The 19,293-nt window shown below is 39.7% G+C and overlaps 1 protein-coding gene across 4 annotated transcripts in view; it reads right to left on the bottom strand.

Annotated features, from left to right (window-relative positions):
• The window catches only part of RCAN2 (regulator of calcineurin 2), a 306,708-nt gene that overhangs the window by 248,311 nt on the left and 39,104 nt on the right, over positions 1 to 19,293 (bottom strand). For 3 of the 4 annotated variants that reach the window (XM_051855661.3, XM_070074028.2, XM_070074029.2), the window contains exon 2: positions 14,759 to 14,985. In XM_051855661.3, coding sequence (XP_051711621.1) covers positions 14,759 to 14,983 — 225 coding nt within the window. In that variant the 5' untranslated portion in view covers positions 14,984 to 14,985. Of the gene's footprint in view, positions 1 to 14,758; positions 14,986 to 16,013; positions 16,160 to 19,293 lie in introns of those variants that run through there. The other variant, XM_089333225.1, reaches the window with a different exon arrangement.

The raw sequence follows: 19,293 nt of genomic DNA, 5'->3' as shown, positions 1-19,293 counted from the left end.
TGCTGTCATTTATGCTTTAGTTAGAAAAGCATGAGGCTATATTCATAAACCATTTGTCCTCCTATGAGCTTAGAAGTGGCACATAAAATAAGTGGATGCTCTGAACTGGCAATGGGAAAACCATCCTCCAACACTTCCCCACCAAATTCCACTCTACCATCAAGTTCCAGTATGATTCATGTATGTTGATTTAGTTCTATGGGCTACAATTGCATTTGGTTGGTTTGGCTGCTTTTGGGTGATTTTGCATAGATTCCAATAATATCACCCCAAACCTATGTCCTAACATGAGTCATCTGGAGGCACTTAATCCATAAGACACAAGGCATAGATCTGTGTCTTGACATGTTTAAAAATTGGATAAAATCATTGATAAGGTATTCACAAACCAGATAGTGAGGCCTTGTATGGGAGGGCTTTCTGCATGGTTATTGTACTAATCATGATTGCTCTTCTTGTTTCCAGCAATAAGTACATTTGACAAAGGATTGAACACCTTTAGTGACAGCTATTGACAATCATCATGTTGACACTAAAAAAAAAAAAATCTAAAAAGGCAGAATGTTTGGAGCTAAAATTCCAAAATGTGTACCTTGAACCTGGAATTTAAGAAGGCATTGCGTTCCGAATGCTGAGTGGTGACAGGATCTTTACCGAGGTGACTTTCTGTAGAGTCCAGACCCAGGGGCTATTCTTAGACCAACCAAAAAAAGCATGGAGCTGCCTAAAAATAATGATGACTCAACACCTAGAGGCTTCTGTGATGTAATGTTGTCAAAGAACACCCTCTCCTCACAGGTTGCAGTTTTTAAAATAAGCAAGCTCGCAGCTCACCTTCTGAGGAAAATTTTGCATGCCAAAGGAGAAAATTAGGACACAGGGGTCACATATATAAAATGTTCCTCCCATGCCTCACCTATTTCTGTAGCTTGATTGACTTGGAGAAAAAGCCCCTGCCAAAGTCAGAGACAGTTGTTTCTCTCTGACACCCTTACTTCTCAGGCATCCTTTCCAAACAGGTCTTGTGAGACAGGACAATGCTGATTTTCACACAGAGGAGGGCCTAGAAAATCCTGTCCTCAAGTCACCAGAGCCAGCACATTTCAGCTCGCAAGAAGGGTCCCTCTGGAGACTCTTGTACAGGCACAAGGTGTGGCTAATGGCCAAGGACAAAAACATATCCCAGAACTTGAACCACAGCAGCCACTGAAGGGCGGCAGCCACGGCTCTGTGCTATTCTACCACCATGGGCCTCAACAAGAGCCACAGGGCAATTGTGACCATGAGCAAGTCCAGAGACAGCCATCACCATGAGTGTCTCAGCAAGTACCCCGAATTCTAAGTATGTGGCTCCACCCCCACCTAAGTGCACCACGTAGAGCTACTCAAGGTTTCCAAAGACACGTTGAGCGAGAGCTGTCAACTTCAAAAAAGAGATGGGTACACATTCATGAAAATAGGAAGCAAACACATCTGAGCACTATCCTGGCTACTATGAGGAAAGCAGCAACCAAGAAGTACTCGGCCCCTTCCCTCTGCCTACATGATAAAATCTTTATAGAAAAAGAAAATCCTAGGACCTTCCTTCACCCCTCTTGAGCTCCTTGAATACACTCCATCCATTTCAATCTTTCTAGTTCACCTAATTTATATGACTATTATTAGACCCCAGTAAACATCAAGCTTTATGAAAGTCTGCCTCTTGTTCATCTTTGTACTCCCAGTGCCAAGAGCAATATTTGGGAGATGGTATATTTTCAGTAATTACCCAATAATTGGCAGTTGGATGGGCTGATTGATTGTTGCAATGTTCTTCTGCTCATTAGTGTATTTATGGGTCACTTCCTTTCCCTGGGTACTTTGTATATCTTAGGGTATACTTTAGGACATAGCATGTCTTAGGGTAAATCTTAAGTATAACTTAGGAAACAGTTTCATTAACAGGGAACCCTTAATCAGCAATTAGCCTTTAAGTTCAAAGGACTCTAGGCCATTATGGGAGACAACCGGGGACAGGAGGTTCCCCACACCACAGGACTCATCTATTTGTTCAAGGTTGCTGTGTTTAGCAAAGAACAAAGCAAGAAAGAATGGGCTAATCCAGGCTGGCTGTGTTATAAGTAAATTATAATAATAATAAACTCTGCAACTGATATAATACACTAGGTTTTCATATACAACTGTTTACTTTTCAAAAAGCTGGCCTATTTCAGTAATGATTTCATTATGCATTTTTCAAATTCCCAAAAGTTGGTTCCCAAGCCCCAAAAGAAACTTATTCCCATAATATTGTAGTTATTTCTCACTAGGGGTTGTATGCCCATGTTGCTTTTAAATAAAAATTATTTCATTCCAGTTGGTTATCTACCTGAGTCACTGTAGTTAACTCTAAAAGACTTGTTCCTACAAATTGAAATCTACCTTAAATGCAAAGGCTTTGCACCTTTCAAAATATTTGCACACAAAGTATGCTATCAGTGATGCCTAAAGAAAAATCCCTTTTTTAGAGACTCATGAACTTAGAGATGTTTGCAGAGAAAGACAACCTCCCTGGAGTTGACAGCCAGTTGTCAGCAGAAAGTTGTGCAGGGCTGGTAAACCCAATGCAAAACCACTTCCTCTTCCATACACCCACACATAGAACAAGACTATCTGTAAGAAGCAGGTTTAATGAAAACTGCTAACCATGCCAAATTTCTGACACGGAAGACTCATTTTCTAAAAATTTTTACAAAGAGGCTAGTTTAACAGCCAAACTCCTTTCCTCTCATATGCCCTTTGCAAAACCTTGAACTTCAGCTACACAGCAAGTACTTCTAAATGGACTTCTGTTCCAAGTTTTGCAACTCAATGAAACACAATACCAATGAAGAAAATAATCTATGTGGGGAAAGAACAAAACTCACATGGTGATACAGTGGGTTAAGCCACTGCCCGTGAGGCTGGCAGCCCATAAGATCACTAGATTGAGTCCCAGCTGCCCCTCTTCTGATCCAGCTGCCTGCTAATGCACCTGGGAAAGCAGAAGATAGCCCAAGTGCATCTGGCCTCCTGGGGTGTGAACCAGCAAACTGAAGATCTCTCTGTGTCTCTCCTCCTCTCTCTCTCTCTCTCTCTACTCTGCTTTTCAAATAAAAAAACAAATGAACTCTCTTGAATTGGGGATTGGGATTACAGCAACTTCCCATGAAATCATTTGGCTCTAGGCCTTAAAGTCCAAAATCACTTTGACTTATTTTAAGGACAAACTTAAATACATATGTCCTGAAATGAGTTTCACACACCCATATTAAAATAATTATCATATTTAAATAATCTGTATTATTTTTAAATATTATATAGTCTTAGGTAATTTTTTAAAATGTATTTATTTGAAAGGCAGAGTTACAGAAGCAGAGAGAGAGAGAGAGAGAGGTGCTTTCCATCTGCTGGTTCACTCTCGAAGTGGCCACAATGACAGGAGCTGGGCTGATCTGAAGCCAGGAGCCTGGAGCTTCTTCCAGATCTCCCACGTGGCTGCAGGGGCCCAAGGACTTGGGCCATCTTCCACTACTTTCCCAGGCCATAGCAGAGAGCTGGATCAGAAGCAGAGCAGCCAGGACTTGAACAGGTGCCCATATGGGATGCCAGCACTGCAGGTGGTAGCATTACTCACTATGCCACAGTGCTGGCCCCCTTGGTACTAGTTTCAAAAGAGAAATAACACATGGATCTTATACAGGAACCAAAACAAATAGCACCTAAAGCAAACCCAGAAATGGTTTCTATGTGACAAAGATTGAGATGAAATTTCCTAAAACCCAAGTCTATGATATAAAAGCACGTCTTCATCATGATTCTGCAAGGAGCAGCCTACAGCTTCTTTCCAACTGCACAGCACATGTGCTGTTTCTAGAAAAGCACCTGAGTTTTATAAAACGCCTTCCTTCCTTCAACCACAGGCAAACAGTCACAAACTTGAGTAGTCGGGAGGGGAAAATATGGGGAATGAAAAAGGAGTCCAATATTTACTAAAGTGGTTTAGTATTATGCTACCACCCCTACCTACTTTGTCTCATTTAATCACATGGCAAGCATATCAAGAAGTTACAGTTAACCCAGTTTTATAACAGAGGGAATTGTGATTCAGAGACAAAAGTTGGCCGAGATCACACAGTATGTAGTCAAGGCAGGATTTGTACCCAAGTGCTTCGGAGCTCAAATCCCTTTCATGAGGCTCTTCTGCTTTCTCTAGGTGCCCGTATCATGGATAGAGGGCCAGTTAAAGGTTGTAGGACACAGAAGAAGGAGAAGCTTGCTCTATATTCCAAAAGATAAATAACTAGGAGATGGGAGGGGGATATAGCCAGGTATGCTTCTGCTTGCAACATCAACATCCCACACTGGAGCACTGGTTTGAATCCTTGTTCTGATTCTGATCCAGCTCCTTGCTGATGTGCCCAGGAAAGCAGAAGACGGCACAAGTACTGGGGCCCAGGTACCATGTGTGAGACCTGAATGAGGTTCCTGGCTCCCAGGTTTGGTCTGGCTCAACCCATTTGGGCAGTGAATCAGCAGATGGAAGATCTCTCTCTCTCTCTCCCTCTCTGTCATTCTTTCAAATAAATAAATCTTAAAATACATATAACTATGTAGCCAGATGACTAGACCATCACATTATGCAGTGTAGCCTATGTATAAATAACAAACCATACTAAAAAAATTTGGAGTTATTGGAGAGAAAGTACAGATTTTGAACAAAGTGCAAGGTAAGATATTTCAGCATATTTGATGAAAACTTTTAACTCTGTTGCGTATCTGATCAGTACGTATCCCTTTCAAAATGCTGCTAGAGACTGTAATGCTTACATTTAAAACAATGGTCACGCGGAGTGATGCAACCTTCCCAGTAAAATCTCATAGAATATCTCCAAATATTACCAGAGGCTGATCAAATGTGGTGTTCTGTTTCTATCTATCCGTTCTACTAAAATGGCAGGGAATACAGTTGAGAATCTATGCATCACAGAGAAAAAAAGAGAAATGAATGTAGCACACTAACAACCCACTCTCATAGAGTAAATATCACATGATATTAATGGAATGGGCGCCTGGCCCATCTATATCTCACTGATCTCATCCATTAAGCTAAATGTCAGGCCTGCTGTGATGGATACCTTGGCGCAGTTTTAAAGTTCACATAAAACCTCCCTGACTTTCTCTCGTTAGCTCTGAGTCAGCCAAGGATTTCATGACCACCACACTGAGACCAGAATCAAGGCGGGCGAGAGTGGCAAGGGGAAGCCCATGCCATCCTGAGCTGTCGAGAGTGAGGGAAGCCATGATCACAACAAGCTCATCCTTCCTCCAGAGCTGTCTCTGAAGTTGCATCTTAAAAAGGAATGTTCTCAGGCGGCAGAATGCAATAGTTATCTTTGAATTTCTGTATCTCATAAAATTTGAAAAAAAAAGTCAAAATTGTTTCATTATGACCATGGCCACTGTGATAGTTGTGCCCATGGGCTCCTGGCCTGGGAAGAAGGTACAGCCACCCTTTCCTGATCAGGGTAGTATGGACCCCAGCAGCCTAGAGGAAAGGGCATTAGCGTCACAATGTCACTTTCCTTACCCCAGCCAGGATGCCTACAAGACCGTTTCTGTCCATCAGGGCACATCTGAATAGTTCCCAGGGTCACTGTTGAGGCTGGAAGCAGCTCTGAGGCAAACCATATGAAACCATATGAAGTAGATTCTAAGGACATCCATTTTTCTAAAAGGGGGAGGGGGAAGTCCATGTCCTTCATGAATATCATCACAGTCTAAATAGAAAGTGGCAGCTGTTCTCCAGGTGTCATCATGAGTATATTCACCCCCTCTGCGGAACAGAAACCAGAGACTCTCAACTCTGTGTACCTCAGGTTGAATTCTTTCCACTGCCACAATTATTTCCAGGTAGTTAAGTGGGACATTTAGAGTGGCTTGTCAGGCTCTTTGGTCCCAGGGGGTCACTCTGTACTGTGGAGAAGTTAAGATACTAAATATGCCTCTGGAATATTCTAGTCACTCTGAGAAACATTAAGGTTCCAGGGAATGTCCTAGAGCAGCTTTCAAACCTGCCCCACACTGGGCCTCTCATCTGGAAGGTGTCCCAAATGATTAGCAGTGACTAATTATGGTTATGGAGAAAGGAAAACAGGACTAACCAACTGAGCGCAATGTGCACAGGCTTTCTACAATTTAAACATTCTTTAAACAAACGTTAAGTGTAAATGTCACTTTCACCAATAGAGAATGAATAGCGCCAAGGACAGCAGGGAAATTCATACGTATTCCTTGAATGTTTGATGTCTAATGTAACAGCTATCTGCTTTAATATTTAAAATTCATGCTTGGTTATCATTTTCTCACCCTCATGTTGCCATTGTTCATTTCATTTTCATTTTTTCAACCTATATTCAGTGAAAAGGAAACCTCAGTACAATCTTTGCTAGATATTCTTAGCATGAATTTTTCAACCAGCCTTAAATCAGCCCCATTACCTGTTTTCTAAGGCTTTTCAAAACATTAAATTTTAGCTTCCACCTCTACCTTTTCTTTTTTTCCTCCTTTTTCTTCTCCTAGGAGTAACTATGAAAACAAATGTGCTTAAGACTCTAATTTTTTTTCACTGTTAGGCTAATAAACTGAGTCTGTCACATCTTAAAATTTTTAAATATAATATGCCTGCATTCCATACCAGATTGCCAAGGATTAAGTCTCAGCTAACCCATTTCCCATCCAATTTCCTGTTGATGTGTAACATGGGAGGTAGCAGTTGATGGCTCAAGTACTTTGGTTCTGCCATTCATGTGGTAGATCTAGATGGAGTTCTTGGCTCCCTGCTTCAGACTGGTCTAGTCTTGGACACTGCAGCCATTTGGGGAGTGAGTCAGTGCATGGAAGATCTCTCTCCCTCTTTCTTTCTCTGTCTTCCTATCTGTCCTCACACTGTCACTCTGCCTTTGAAATAAATAAAAACTTCCAACAACAGCAACATAGAACTATTGTATGATCCAAATATCCCACTATTGGGCATATATCCAAAAACTGTACACATAGTATGCTGAAGAGATATCTGCACTCCCATGTTTATTATAGCACCATTAACAATAGTCAAGATATGAAATCAACTTAAATGTCCACCCATTGATGAACAGATAAAGAAAATGTAGCCTATAGAACTTAATGGAATATGATACAGTTCTAAAGAAGGAAATCCTGTCATTCATGACATCATAATGAATTCAGAGAACATTGTGTTAAATGAAATATTCCAGTACACCAAGCACAGAAAGACAAAAATTTCATGGAAAATGGAAAATTATTAAGAACCTATGTATTTCATCAGTTTTTTGCATTAAAAAGAAACTTACCTTTAATTCCATTTTTCATGAGCCTTTTGAAGTATGCTTTTACTGTATGATCTCACTTATGAGGACTCTGAAGAGGTTAAACTCACAGAATCAGAGACTTGAATAGCAGTTACCAGGTGCTGGTTGGGATTGAGGGTGGTATTAGGGGATATTGACACAAGAATACAAGATTTCAATAGGTTAGGAGAAAAAGTTCAAGTGTCTGTTATACAACATTGTGACTATCAATAATAATACATTGTAATTTTTAAAATCACTAAGAAGGTAGATTTTAAGTGTTCTTACAACATTAAGTAAATATATGAGGTAATGCATATGCTAACTAACTTGATTTAGCCATTCCACAGTGTGGGCATCTTCCAAAATATCATGTTGTTTTCATGAACATATGTAATTTTAATTTGCCAATTAAAAATAAGTAGCTTAAAAATTTTAAAACAGCCACAAGTATCTTATTACAAAGTACATTTAATTGTTCATATTGATGGCATTTCAGAATTCAGTGACAAATGTGCTATATGGGTCATCTTCCTATTTTACAGATCTACAGCCCACTCTCTGACATGTTTGAGATTTGAATTTGGGGATTTGAAGAGTTAATACAGTGTATATGCCTCATATTGTAGAATGCCCCTGCAAGGTCTAGGGCATTAAAGGAATTAAAGGAATATTTCTGCAAAGAAATGAAATTGTACACTACAAAAGAGTTCAGGTCATATTTTGAATGAATTAGGTCCAGTGCAGTTTTATCTCAAAATAGATATGGGGGCAGGTATTTGGCATAGCAGTTAAGACACTGGTTGGAGATGCCTGCATCCAATCAGAGTGTACAGGTTTACACCACAGCTCCACTCAGATTCCAGCTTGCTACCAATGTGGGAGGAAGCAGGTAATGGGTCAAAGTAAAAGGTCCCTGTCCTGGATTGAGTTCTGGATTCCTGGCTTCAGCCTGGCCCAGTCCAGCTGTTGTGGGCATTTGAGGAGTGAACAAGCAGGTGAAACAGTTCTGTGTCTCTTTCTCTCTTGCCTTTTCAATTTTTTTTCTTAAATTCTTACTTTTTAAAATTTATTTGAGGCCGGCGCCGTGGCTCAATAGGCTAATCCTCCACCTTGCGGCGCCGGCACACCGGGTTCTAGTCCCGGTCGGGGCGCCGGATTCTGTCCCGGTTGCCCCTCTTCCAGGCCAGCTCTCTGCTATGGCCAGGGAGTGCAGTGGAGGATGGCCCAGGTGCTTGGGCCCTGCACCCCATGGGAGACCAGGAAAAGCACCTGGCTCCTGGCTCCTGCCATCGGATCAGCGCGGTGCGCCGGCTGCAGCGGCGGCCATTGGAGGGTGAACCAACGGCAAAAGGAAGACCTTTCTCTCTCTGTCTCTCTATCTCACTGTCCACTCTGCCTGTCAAAAATAATAAAAAAAAAAAAAAAATTTATTTGAAAGGTAGAGTTATACAGAGGAGGAGAAGATATTGATAGATAGATAGATAGATAGATCAATCGATCGATCGATCTTCCATCCACTAGTTCACTCCTCAAATGGCCAGGCCAAAGCTAGGAACCAGGAGCTTCTTCTGGTTCTCCCAAATGGGTGCAGGGTCCCAAGAACTTGGGCCATCTTCTGCTGCTTTCCCAGGTGCATTAGCAGGGAGCTGGAACAAAAATGGAGCAGCTGAGTATCAAACGAGTGCCCATGTGGGATTCTGGCATCATAGGCAGAGGTTTAACCTACTATGCTACGTTCACCGCAATTTTATTTTTAAAAAAAATGGATCATGAAAGTCTGTTTTCAGAGATTTCAAGGGATTGTGCACATGCTGTCATGAAGTACAAAGAGAATATCCACATTCCCTTTTGAACAAAAATAGAAGCAAATCTTGGGGATTTACTGAACCCAGGGAAAAAAGAAATAACTACAAATAGATTTAGTTTTGAAAATCCTTCAGGATGCTCTCATAATGCCTGCAGTGGTAGCCTAGACTACTCGTTCCTCAGTTGCGTTCCAGAGGAAGGAACTAGTTCATATTTAGTGGCTATATTGAGTGAAAAATGCATCCCTTTAATATTAAAATCACTCCAGGCGTTCACAATGCAATGAGATGATTCATTTATGAGAAGTACAGACTAAGAGAGCAGTAGAGCCAGGCCTCTGACTTCATGCTTATGTTCTTTAAAGATTGGCAGACATGCCCCATTATTTAACAAAAAAAACACAAAAATCTTATACATCTATTTGTATATGAGTGTGTGTGTATGTGTGTGTAATGCAAAGATTATAGCTGCAGATATGTTAAATTTTCTTTTGATCTGGCACCACTATGAGTGCTTATTACTTTTATTATGTATTTACTTGTTCAGAATTGATCTGCCACAGTAAATAATAAACTCAGTGCCTATCTTGCTCACCACTGCGTTCCAGGAGCCAAGTATCATGCCTATTCTCATAAAGATTCGCACATGAAGAGGCAATATTGCATAATCTTTAAGAACATGGACTCTGTAACTTGGCAACTCAGGTTTGAATCCCCATCAGCCACGCACAGCAAAGAGACCATGGACAAACAACTTGTGCCTCAGTGGATGCATTTGAAAAATTGGGATGATGCTACTGTGTGTATCAACCAAGATAGATTCACATACCATAATAGCAAATCCCAAGTCCCAGTGGCCTAAAGCAATAAAGGCTTTTCATTGGTTTGTTTGTTTTTTCTTATTTCATCACAAGTTCCTCCTAGGTTGGTTACGACTGCCCCGTATAATCATTGTACTCACTCTGAGATCCAACATGCCCGCATAGGCACTAGCTGGCACAATGGTAGTTTCCCCAGCAGAGAGAAAAGAACATTCTTCAGGGGCCAGCTATGGTGATTGAACACTTGGCCTGGAAGTGACACAAGTCAGTTCTACTTATGTACTAGGCAGAACTACCAGGAGAGTCCTAGGAAAACAATTCTGCCACGTACAGAGGAAGTAGAGAGGCATAAAGACACCACCATGATAGGGTTGTCATGATGATTAAAAGGCTTAGTGTTGGGGCCGGCACTGTGGCACAGTGGGTTAAAGCCCTGGCTTGAAGTGCCGGCATCCCATATGGGCACTGGTTCTAGTCCCAGGTACTCCTCTTCCAATGCAGATCTCTGCTATGGCCTGAGAAAGTAGTAGAGGATAGTCCAAGTCCTCGGGCCCCTGCACTCAGGTAGGAGGTCCAGAGGAAGCTCCTGGCTCCTGGCTTTCGATCAGTGCAACTCTGGCCATTGCGGCCATCTGGGGAGTGAACCAGTGGATGGAAGACCTCTCTCTCTGTATCTATCTCTCTCTCTGTAACTCTGTCTTTCAAGTAAAAAACTAAATCTTTAAAAAAAGAGCTTAGTGTTTATAAAACACCTGGAAAACACTTGGCACCTGGCTATAGACTATCAGATGTTTTGTTGCTATTATTATTTACTATTATTAAACTTAATAGCTTCACATTTTTGGAGGTCATTATAAAGTCACCTTTCTGGCTCCTCCTCATTTAATTCAACTTAGCTAAATGTTTCATAGTGATTGTTTTGCTGTTCCTTATTTAAAGGACCAATGAGTGCCACTGTGCTATGGAGCAGACTCTGACCTAGCTTCAGCACTGGCACAGAACAACTCCAACGATACCCTCTTCAGTGTCAGTCTCAAGATAGATGACTTCTGCAGCTCAGCTGGATCCAAAAGGGCCAATCCAGAGGTGCACTTTGAAGGGAAACGAGCCCTAGTAGCGCTTAGGCATCAGACGCAGGGAAGATTCCAGCTTTAAATGTGTTTCACGCAAAAAAATATTTATACTTCAAGCTGTAGCATGCAAACAGCAATCTGCATTTATTGGTTTCAGATGCCAATTTCCTCCAGCCCCAGTTCCCCCCTTGTGTTATATAAACAAATCTCAACCATCTGGACCACAACAAGCCACACTGAAGTATGTGCTCGCTCGTTGCAAAAGCATCAAATCAAAACATGATCGCACAGAAGCTGCCTAACTGAAAACTGCAGTGAACATCATGATCCTCAAAAAAACTTTATAAAAAATGTACTGTAAGTGTCAGAATTTTGAATTTAAACAGGATACCCGTAATGAGCATAGCAGAATATTTATAAACAAATATCACCAAAATATCTTATCCTATGGCATGACCCATGTTACAAGTAGTCCAATACAGAGCCCTCCACTCACGTCAAAATGGAAAAGGTCTTAGAAGAGACGCTTCAGCCACTGAGGGAAATACAGAAAAGATTGCTGTAAGACTCCCAATAATCAGAAATAAAACGGTTGAATTCCTCCCTCCCTAAGGACCTTGAAATTAAGTTTATAATAATGGAAATAAATGGGTTAAACTCAATCTGTCAATAGCAAGACACAATGATTCAAAAGTAGGTTGTGCCATAAAAGAAAGGACCCTGCCAGCAGGAGTCTCACAAGTACCACCTACTGTGTGGCCCTCTGAAATGAATGCTGCACCTCATCCCCGATACAAGTGCAGGTTGCCGCATACACCTTCCCAAAGCCAGTATGAGGACAATTACCACGACCTGCCTTGCCCACAGGCACATACAAGGAGTGCTGGAAATGTCTTTTGCTTCTCTTCTCTCTGCCTAAAAATATCTCCAAGAGTACCCAAAATGTCCACCCTGTGGGAGAGAAAACCCCATCATCAGACTTCATAGCTCATATTCATGAAATCTAAAGCTGATAGAATATCCTGAAAGCACAGGGTGTAAAATAGGTGATTTTACTAAAATAATGGGGGAAAAAAAAAACTCGGTCAAAGAGTAGACAGGGAAGTTCTGGATCTTGAAGAGAATCATATGTCAGTGAAAATAAGCACCGCAAGACTCAAAATATCTTTTCCCTGGAGTCCCAGTGATCACAACTTGTGGCTATTGGCTTATCTGGTATCTGATTATTTTACTTTGCTACCCTTAAGCCATGTATATAATTCAATGAAAACAAACTGTATCAGATTATTTGATGTCCTGGAAATTCTCCACACAGAGGCTGTAAAGTCACACCAAGGAAAATGACTTTTGCCTGTTTGATAAGTTTAATTTTACTTATATTAGCCAATTATAAAATCTACTTCCTTGGCTATCAAAATGAGAACTCAATAATTTGAAACTGGTCCCATTAAACTATATCCTGTTTACCTGGTCTCAGCATTTTATCAAGGTCATTTAGAAGCCATACACCAGTTCTCTCTTTACCTAGAGTAGTTAAACTTCGGTATATAAAGTTAATTGAAAATTGATCATAGTAAATAATAAGACTACAAATAGGAGAGGGAGGAGGAAGAGGGGTGGGAATGTGGACAGGAGGGCAGGTACAGTGGGAAGAATTAGTATTTTGCTAAGGTTGTAATTATGAAATGCATGCAAATAAAAACAAGCAAATAAAAAAATAAAATACCATACACCAGTTCTCAAACTGTTATACACCAATTTTATATACAAATTGGATGAGAATAAATCATTACCCAGTATTCAATCATGGATCAGAATATCAAAATAGATATGAGCAGACTCCTGTGGACTCCTCAGCTTCTTTCCTTGTATGCCCTGATTCTGGCCAAGTTGCTTATCCATTCTAGAGCAGCTCTCCTAAAGGAGATTAGCATCTTCCCAGGTCTTACTGTTTCAAGCTATAGATAGTCCTCAGTTTCAGATATTTCAGATTTTCAATTTCACAATAGTGCAAAAGCCACATGCATTCAGCAGAAACCATTCTTTGAGGTCTGAATGTTGATCTTTCCCCAGGTAAATGATGTGCTGTACAATACTCCAGGGTAATGCACAGCTTCTAGCCAGCCCTGAAACCACGAGACAGGAACAACAGATACCCTGCTGTGTACTGCACTCCTAAGATATGCAGTTATGGTAGGTCAGGTGTATTATATGCATTTTCAACTTAGCGTGGATTTATTAGGATATAGCCCCATTGTAAGGCTAAGGACATCTGTACTAAGTATTTAATCAAGTAAGAATCAAACTCTCCCATTAAACCTCTAAGGAAAATCCTGAATGTGCATTTAGATAAGTAGATGGCATAATGTGAAAACATGGACCTTTGCTTCATAGTTTATAACCTGTAGGTTTCAGGGGAAATTACCTGTCCTGAATAAATTACAATCTGTATTATAACCCAGTCATAATACAAGAAAACTTGTCAAAGAGAAACTGTCACATGCCACTTTCTTAATTTTAATATTCCAGTAGTCATAGCACTGAAAGTTCTAATCCACATAATTCCTTGCATTTCAAGCTATTGCCAGCCATCATTTCATTGTTCAACTCGATAATACCATCATTATAAAATTATTTTCAAATGGCTGGAGATAATAATTCCCAATCCTCTGGGTTAGTTTTCTCTGTAGCAATTAGGATTGCCTATACAAACTATAAAATCCAGAAATGAGACTTGGCATAACTGTGCTCAGATGACAAAGCTGACTTCAGCAATTGGCAAGAAAGAGCTAAAATTTGTAAAACAGCAATACTTCAGGGAAAAAAAAATAGAGATCCTTTGCTGAAATGAAGTCTGTGTTTTACAACAGGGGTGACAGTACCTATGCATAAGTAGAAATCTACCTCCATGAGGGAAGGTTTGATCCATTCAGATACCCCACTTAAATAGTGAAAGAAATTTGAAATAAATTTAGAAAGATCTTCAAATGGAATAATTACAGCTATTTCCAAGAACATTTACACTAAACCGAGTTTGATTCCTGTAAAGATACATAGACAACTTCATTCCCCAATCATTTCAAATCCAGGAAGCACTGTTGCCACTCAGATCTGATCAACATACAGGTAGTGACAGCACCCACTATCCTATCAGAGAGCAAAGAAGGACTCAGGTGACCAAGCAGGTTACCTTCTCTAGCAACCACCAGGGACTTGGGTCACAATTTAAGAAGCTACTTTTTTAGGACATTCATTAAACTTCAGGAGTGCTAGGAGTGGAAGAGACCTGGTGCTGTTTTGAGAAAGACAAATTACACTTTTAGAAGAATAGAAAAAAATAAAACATGTTAGGAATTGAAGACATCTGCTCCCTAACCCAGGAGGAATCTCTCCAATCCATATTCCTTTAACGTTGCTTGTTGTGTCAGGTGGAGTGACACATTGCAGAAACCTCAATTTGATTCAAAAGTCTCATCTGCAACCTTCTCAAGTGGACCTCCAGTGTCAGTTGATAATAGAACAGGCTTTTCTCATCCTTCCATGCATGCCAAAAATAGAGCCACCTAAACCTTTCTCAAAAGTGCAAAACATCAGCCCCAAATGAACAGTGGGAATGCGTCCTGAGATGGCCACGTCTTCCATGTTTTAGGAACAGAGGAGAGTCTTACCTTGCTCTCTTCTCCTTCGAACACTGACTGGTGAACATTGCAGGCAAACAGCGCATTGGGGAGGTCGTTGAAGTCCGTGATGGCCTGAAAGGCCTCTTCTGCGAAGCACCGAGTGACAGCCCAGTCTCTGTCTATACAGCAGAGGAAGAAAAGTCCTCCATCTTCTGGGATGGGCCCTTGCTGCCCTGGGCTCCTCATTCCCAGGAAGTAGGATTCTCCCCTCATTCCTGAGAACACAAAGATGGGCATGCGTCAGAGTAGAACAAATTCCCTAAAGCTCGGTTTTCAGGTTCCACTTCTGGAGCACCTGGGGCAGAGCAGGGAGTGTGGTTAGGAGGAGAGGCATGGGTTACTGGAGGGAGAAGATCCAACAAGGTCATATGTTCTCCATCTCTGAATCAGAATTTCCCACATAGCTCTGCCTCTGGGCAAGAATGCAGTCAGTGCTATGGTAAACAAAACAAAACAGAAAAGCAAAGATGGGGCTAGAGAACATCACCACCTCCACCACTATTAAGAGTATCCATTGTGTGTTGAGTTTCAGGCACTGTCCTCAATGTTTTACCTGCATTAACTAACCTACTGAATTTCCACAACTGTATTTTATTGCTGCCAACAGTTTCCCTATGTTACAGTTGGGAAAACTTCAGGAACAAAGCAACTAAGTAACTTTTACAAGGTCAACGACCAAATGGCAGGCTAGCATTCAAACCCAGAGAGTTTGGCAAAAGAGCTCACGCTATCTTATAAGATGGGAATGAAGCACATCAAAATCAGTGGAAGGTTATGCTTAAGGAAATGTGATCTATTTAATCACCACCTGAATTCTGGTTATGGTAACTATCATAGTTATTAGTTTATTCACAATGAGACTAGACATGCATGTACAAACACACATATACTTCCTCTTCTGCTTGGGATCATTACTTCAAACCATCTGTGAGCCAGATCTAGATCTTGTAAAGTCAGTATTTTGGCTGATCCAAGGTATATATACACTAATTGGCCTCCCTGATAGTTCCCTCTCCCCAGTATTCTTCTTCAGGATGAATTTCATCTAGCTGTGTTCAGTCCTCTTATTTTTACCTCTTCATTGATTCAAAATTTACTCAACTGCACAGTCCCCCCCGCCCCCCCCCTTTTTTTTTTTTTTTTGGCTACTGGTACATAATTCAATAGGTTTGCTGTATCTCTCACATGTTTCAAGGGACACACCTGCCTTTTTCTTTTGTGTTTATTTTCATTTCTACAATACCTTTCTGCAGGAGTTCAATAGTGCAAGGTCTCCAAGATGAAAGAACTTGCCCATGGTTAAAATTGGTGAGGCCGGCTCACCATTGTGATGTGGCTGCTGAATCATCTTCAGTAAGCTCCCTATTCTTCGTTCCATCATCATAGATCCTTAGAGTGAAGGAAAGAAAGGTAGATTCCACTAAATGTCATTCTGTCCTCAGGAAGTTTAGTTAGATCTCAATTCTGGAGTCTCAGGCAAAATGTGGGATTCTAGTTAAATCTCAAACTCTGAATGTATCATGGTGATGAAGTTATCATTTTTGTTTTAATTTTTCCTTCAGAAACTCCAATGAGAGTTTGATAAGCAGTATCTGTTGGTAATCATGTATTAGGCATAAAATCTTATGCCTGGTTGAGATAGGAGTCAAAAATTGATTTGAGGTAATAATTCTAAAACAAAATCACTATAATTGTGTTAAGTTATTAGTCTATATAAAATATAAGACCATTCCTGTATTCTAAAGTTCTTAAAACTGTAACCAATGCAACATTTTTTGTAAACAGCAAAATAATTAATATATTTCTTATTCTATAATCTAAAATATATGAATATTTTAATTAGAAACATCTAATAACATTAATGAGAATGGAATTCAACTATAAGACATCATCAATGTAACAATATATGCATTTATATTCTTTTATATTCACTTATATTATTGCTTCAAACATTTTAATGTAAAATTCATGATTCCAATTTATTATTCTTACAAAGCTAATTATTTAATATCAAAAGTAATTGCTATGAGCAACAAATCAATATTTTTTTAACCAATGAATTATTGGAAAACTTAATAATGAGGACATAATCACTCAGTAGTATGAAAAATACTGTCAATTCTGATTTTATTTTGATCCTTTCCCTTATTTTAAAACGAATCTTAAATGAATCAGAACTAATCTCAAATGTTCTAAGATGTAAAATAGGACATTTCAATTATACTTTCCCAGAAAAGAAACTAAAATCCATTGCTGAACAAATTAATTAAATAGACCAAATATTAAGCCTCACTTAGGACTCATTTTAATCTACTCAAATAGCCTTAACTTGGGTTCTGAGCTCTAACAATACGATTATCTTCATGAGACTTTATTTTAAGCTTATTACTCTTAATAAAGATTTAAAGAGTAAATGCATTTTTTTGCAAACAACCTATTCTACTTATATGGAGAAATACTTAGAAGTCAAAGCTTTGACCCAAGAGCCCTGGCTGCTCTTTCCAGTTCCATTACAGGCTTATCTCATGATTTGGAGAAGTCCTCACTCTGTGACTCAGTTTAACCTGACAAGACACAGAAACATCTACCTACCTGCCTCCACAGAGTAAGGGGACATAGGGGAATAAAGCAGGAATGGAAGAAGTGATCAAAATCGGTATTGGTCACTACATAAAAGATTATGAAATATGGTAAAAATATATCAGGATAATTTCAGAGCAAAGTAATTAGTCCTTAGTATTACCATTAACCTTTAGTAAATCCAAGTAAACAGAAAAGAAGGGAAACTAAACATTAAAAGAACTAGCAAAAAAAAAGATAGAGTCCCCACAGCTCAACTGAACTGGTTTGTGTTTTTTATTTCAAAACTCTTACCTACTGAAAGAAAGCTTTTGATGCAACAATGAAAGGTTTTATATGTCTGGTTTGTGCTTCTAGATCCGAGGCTGGTCATGAACACAAGAGCTGCCTTCCACCCAGCGTTAACTCTCCAAGGGGCTCCCCAAACCCTTGCCATGAACTCATTAGTGTTCCTCTCAAGTCCCCAGCACCCTGCACAGCCTTCTCACCAAAGCACCCTCCACAGTGACTATTGCTTTATTAGTCAACATTCTAACCCAGACTGACATTTCTTGAGAGGCAACACCAGGCTGTCTTCATTGATGCCATCTTCAGATCTCTAACGTCCTCCAAATGATGTTTGGCTGACTTATTGAATTATATCAAAAAGAGTCATTTTCAGAAAATAACAGATCAGAAAAATGGGTTACAACGGCCAAGTCAAAGTGTATTCTCTAATAATATGCTATTTCAAATGCATATACCAATAATGAAAACAATCCTCTGTTTAAAGTTAACATTTGTCTTATAGAATGTAACTATATAATTTAAAAATAGCAAGAATTTCCCAAAGGATTATTCTAAAATTAAATGAAAATCTATGAAGTATAACAAAAAAATATGGTTTTTGATTATATGAGTTCACTGAAGACTAGAAAATCCAGAAAAGTATAAAGAATATAAAAGCAAAACATAATCCTACTCTCAAGAGAAACTTCCTGCTAACATTTGAGTGTATTTAGTTCCAATTCTTTTCTTATGTGTATAATTTTTAAACAAAATTGGAATCCTGCTGTTTAGTTTCCCATTTCTTTCTCGTAACATTAATGTAATCAAAAGCAGATCCCCATATCACTTCATATTATTTGAAAACATTAATTTTAATAGCCACACTGTATCTTGGTGCATGGATCCATCATAATTTTTTAAGTCATTCTATTGTTTGACATTTGGAAGGCATAAATTTCCACAAATTCATGTATCTGGAACAGAAAAACCACTATCCATGATTAAAATATAAAGCTTCCTGTGGGAGAATCTCTAAACTTTTTTGAATGTGGAAGACATCTTTGTGAAATACTGGAACCCACCCCCCAGGGAAATAGCTCGATGCCAGGCTTCATTGTAGATAAGGGGCCTTCTGGGCTGTGGTTCTCATGCCAGCAGAGAGAGATAACCATGGCTTTGTCTTGCCTTATAGAAACACATGAAAGTCTTCAGAAGCTCCCAAAACAATATGTGAATGAAAGCTATGTGTTATTATTTGAATGTTCATCAGGAGCAAGCCAATAGCAGAGGAACCTGGCAGAGATGGTTGTCCCCTACTATTCCTAAATGTATAAATGAGTTTCAGACTCCCAGGGGATGTCCATGATTGGTTAGCCCATGTCATTACAATGAGACACAAGTAGCAATACTGCTAGAATATTTGGTATGAGTCTGGTTGGAGAATCCATAAGGCATTTATAAGGCAAAACAAAGTAAAGTAAAATAAAAAGCAAACAACCCTACCTCCCACAAGAAAACACCACCAACAATGATATGGCACAAAGTTAGTAACGTGAGAATATAAGTGATGGAATCCGAGTTGTTTTAATGGAGGAAGAGCCTGGAGAGAGGAGCATTTTTACAACCATACTGTTACTTTTGCTAACATGGGTAAGATATTCCATCCAAGTTTTCAA

Source organism: Oryctolagus cuniculus, chromosome 5 (assembly GCF_051225735.1).
Source record: "Oryctolagus cuniculus isolate XC-2025 breed Fujian yellow rabbit chromosome 5, ASM5122573v1, whole genome shotgun sequence".
Classification (NCBI taxonomy): domain Eukaryota; kingdom Metazoa; phylum Chordata; class Mammalia; order Lagomorpha; family Leporidae; genus Oryctolagus; species Oryctolagus cuniculus.
The sequence above is the reverse complement of the archived record's forward strand: the minus strand, read 5'-3'. Positions and strand labels throughout refer to the sequence as shown.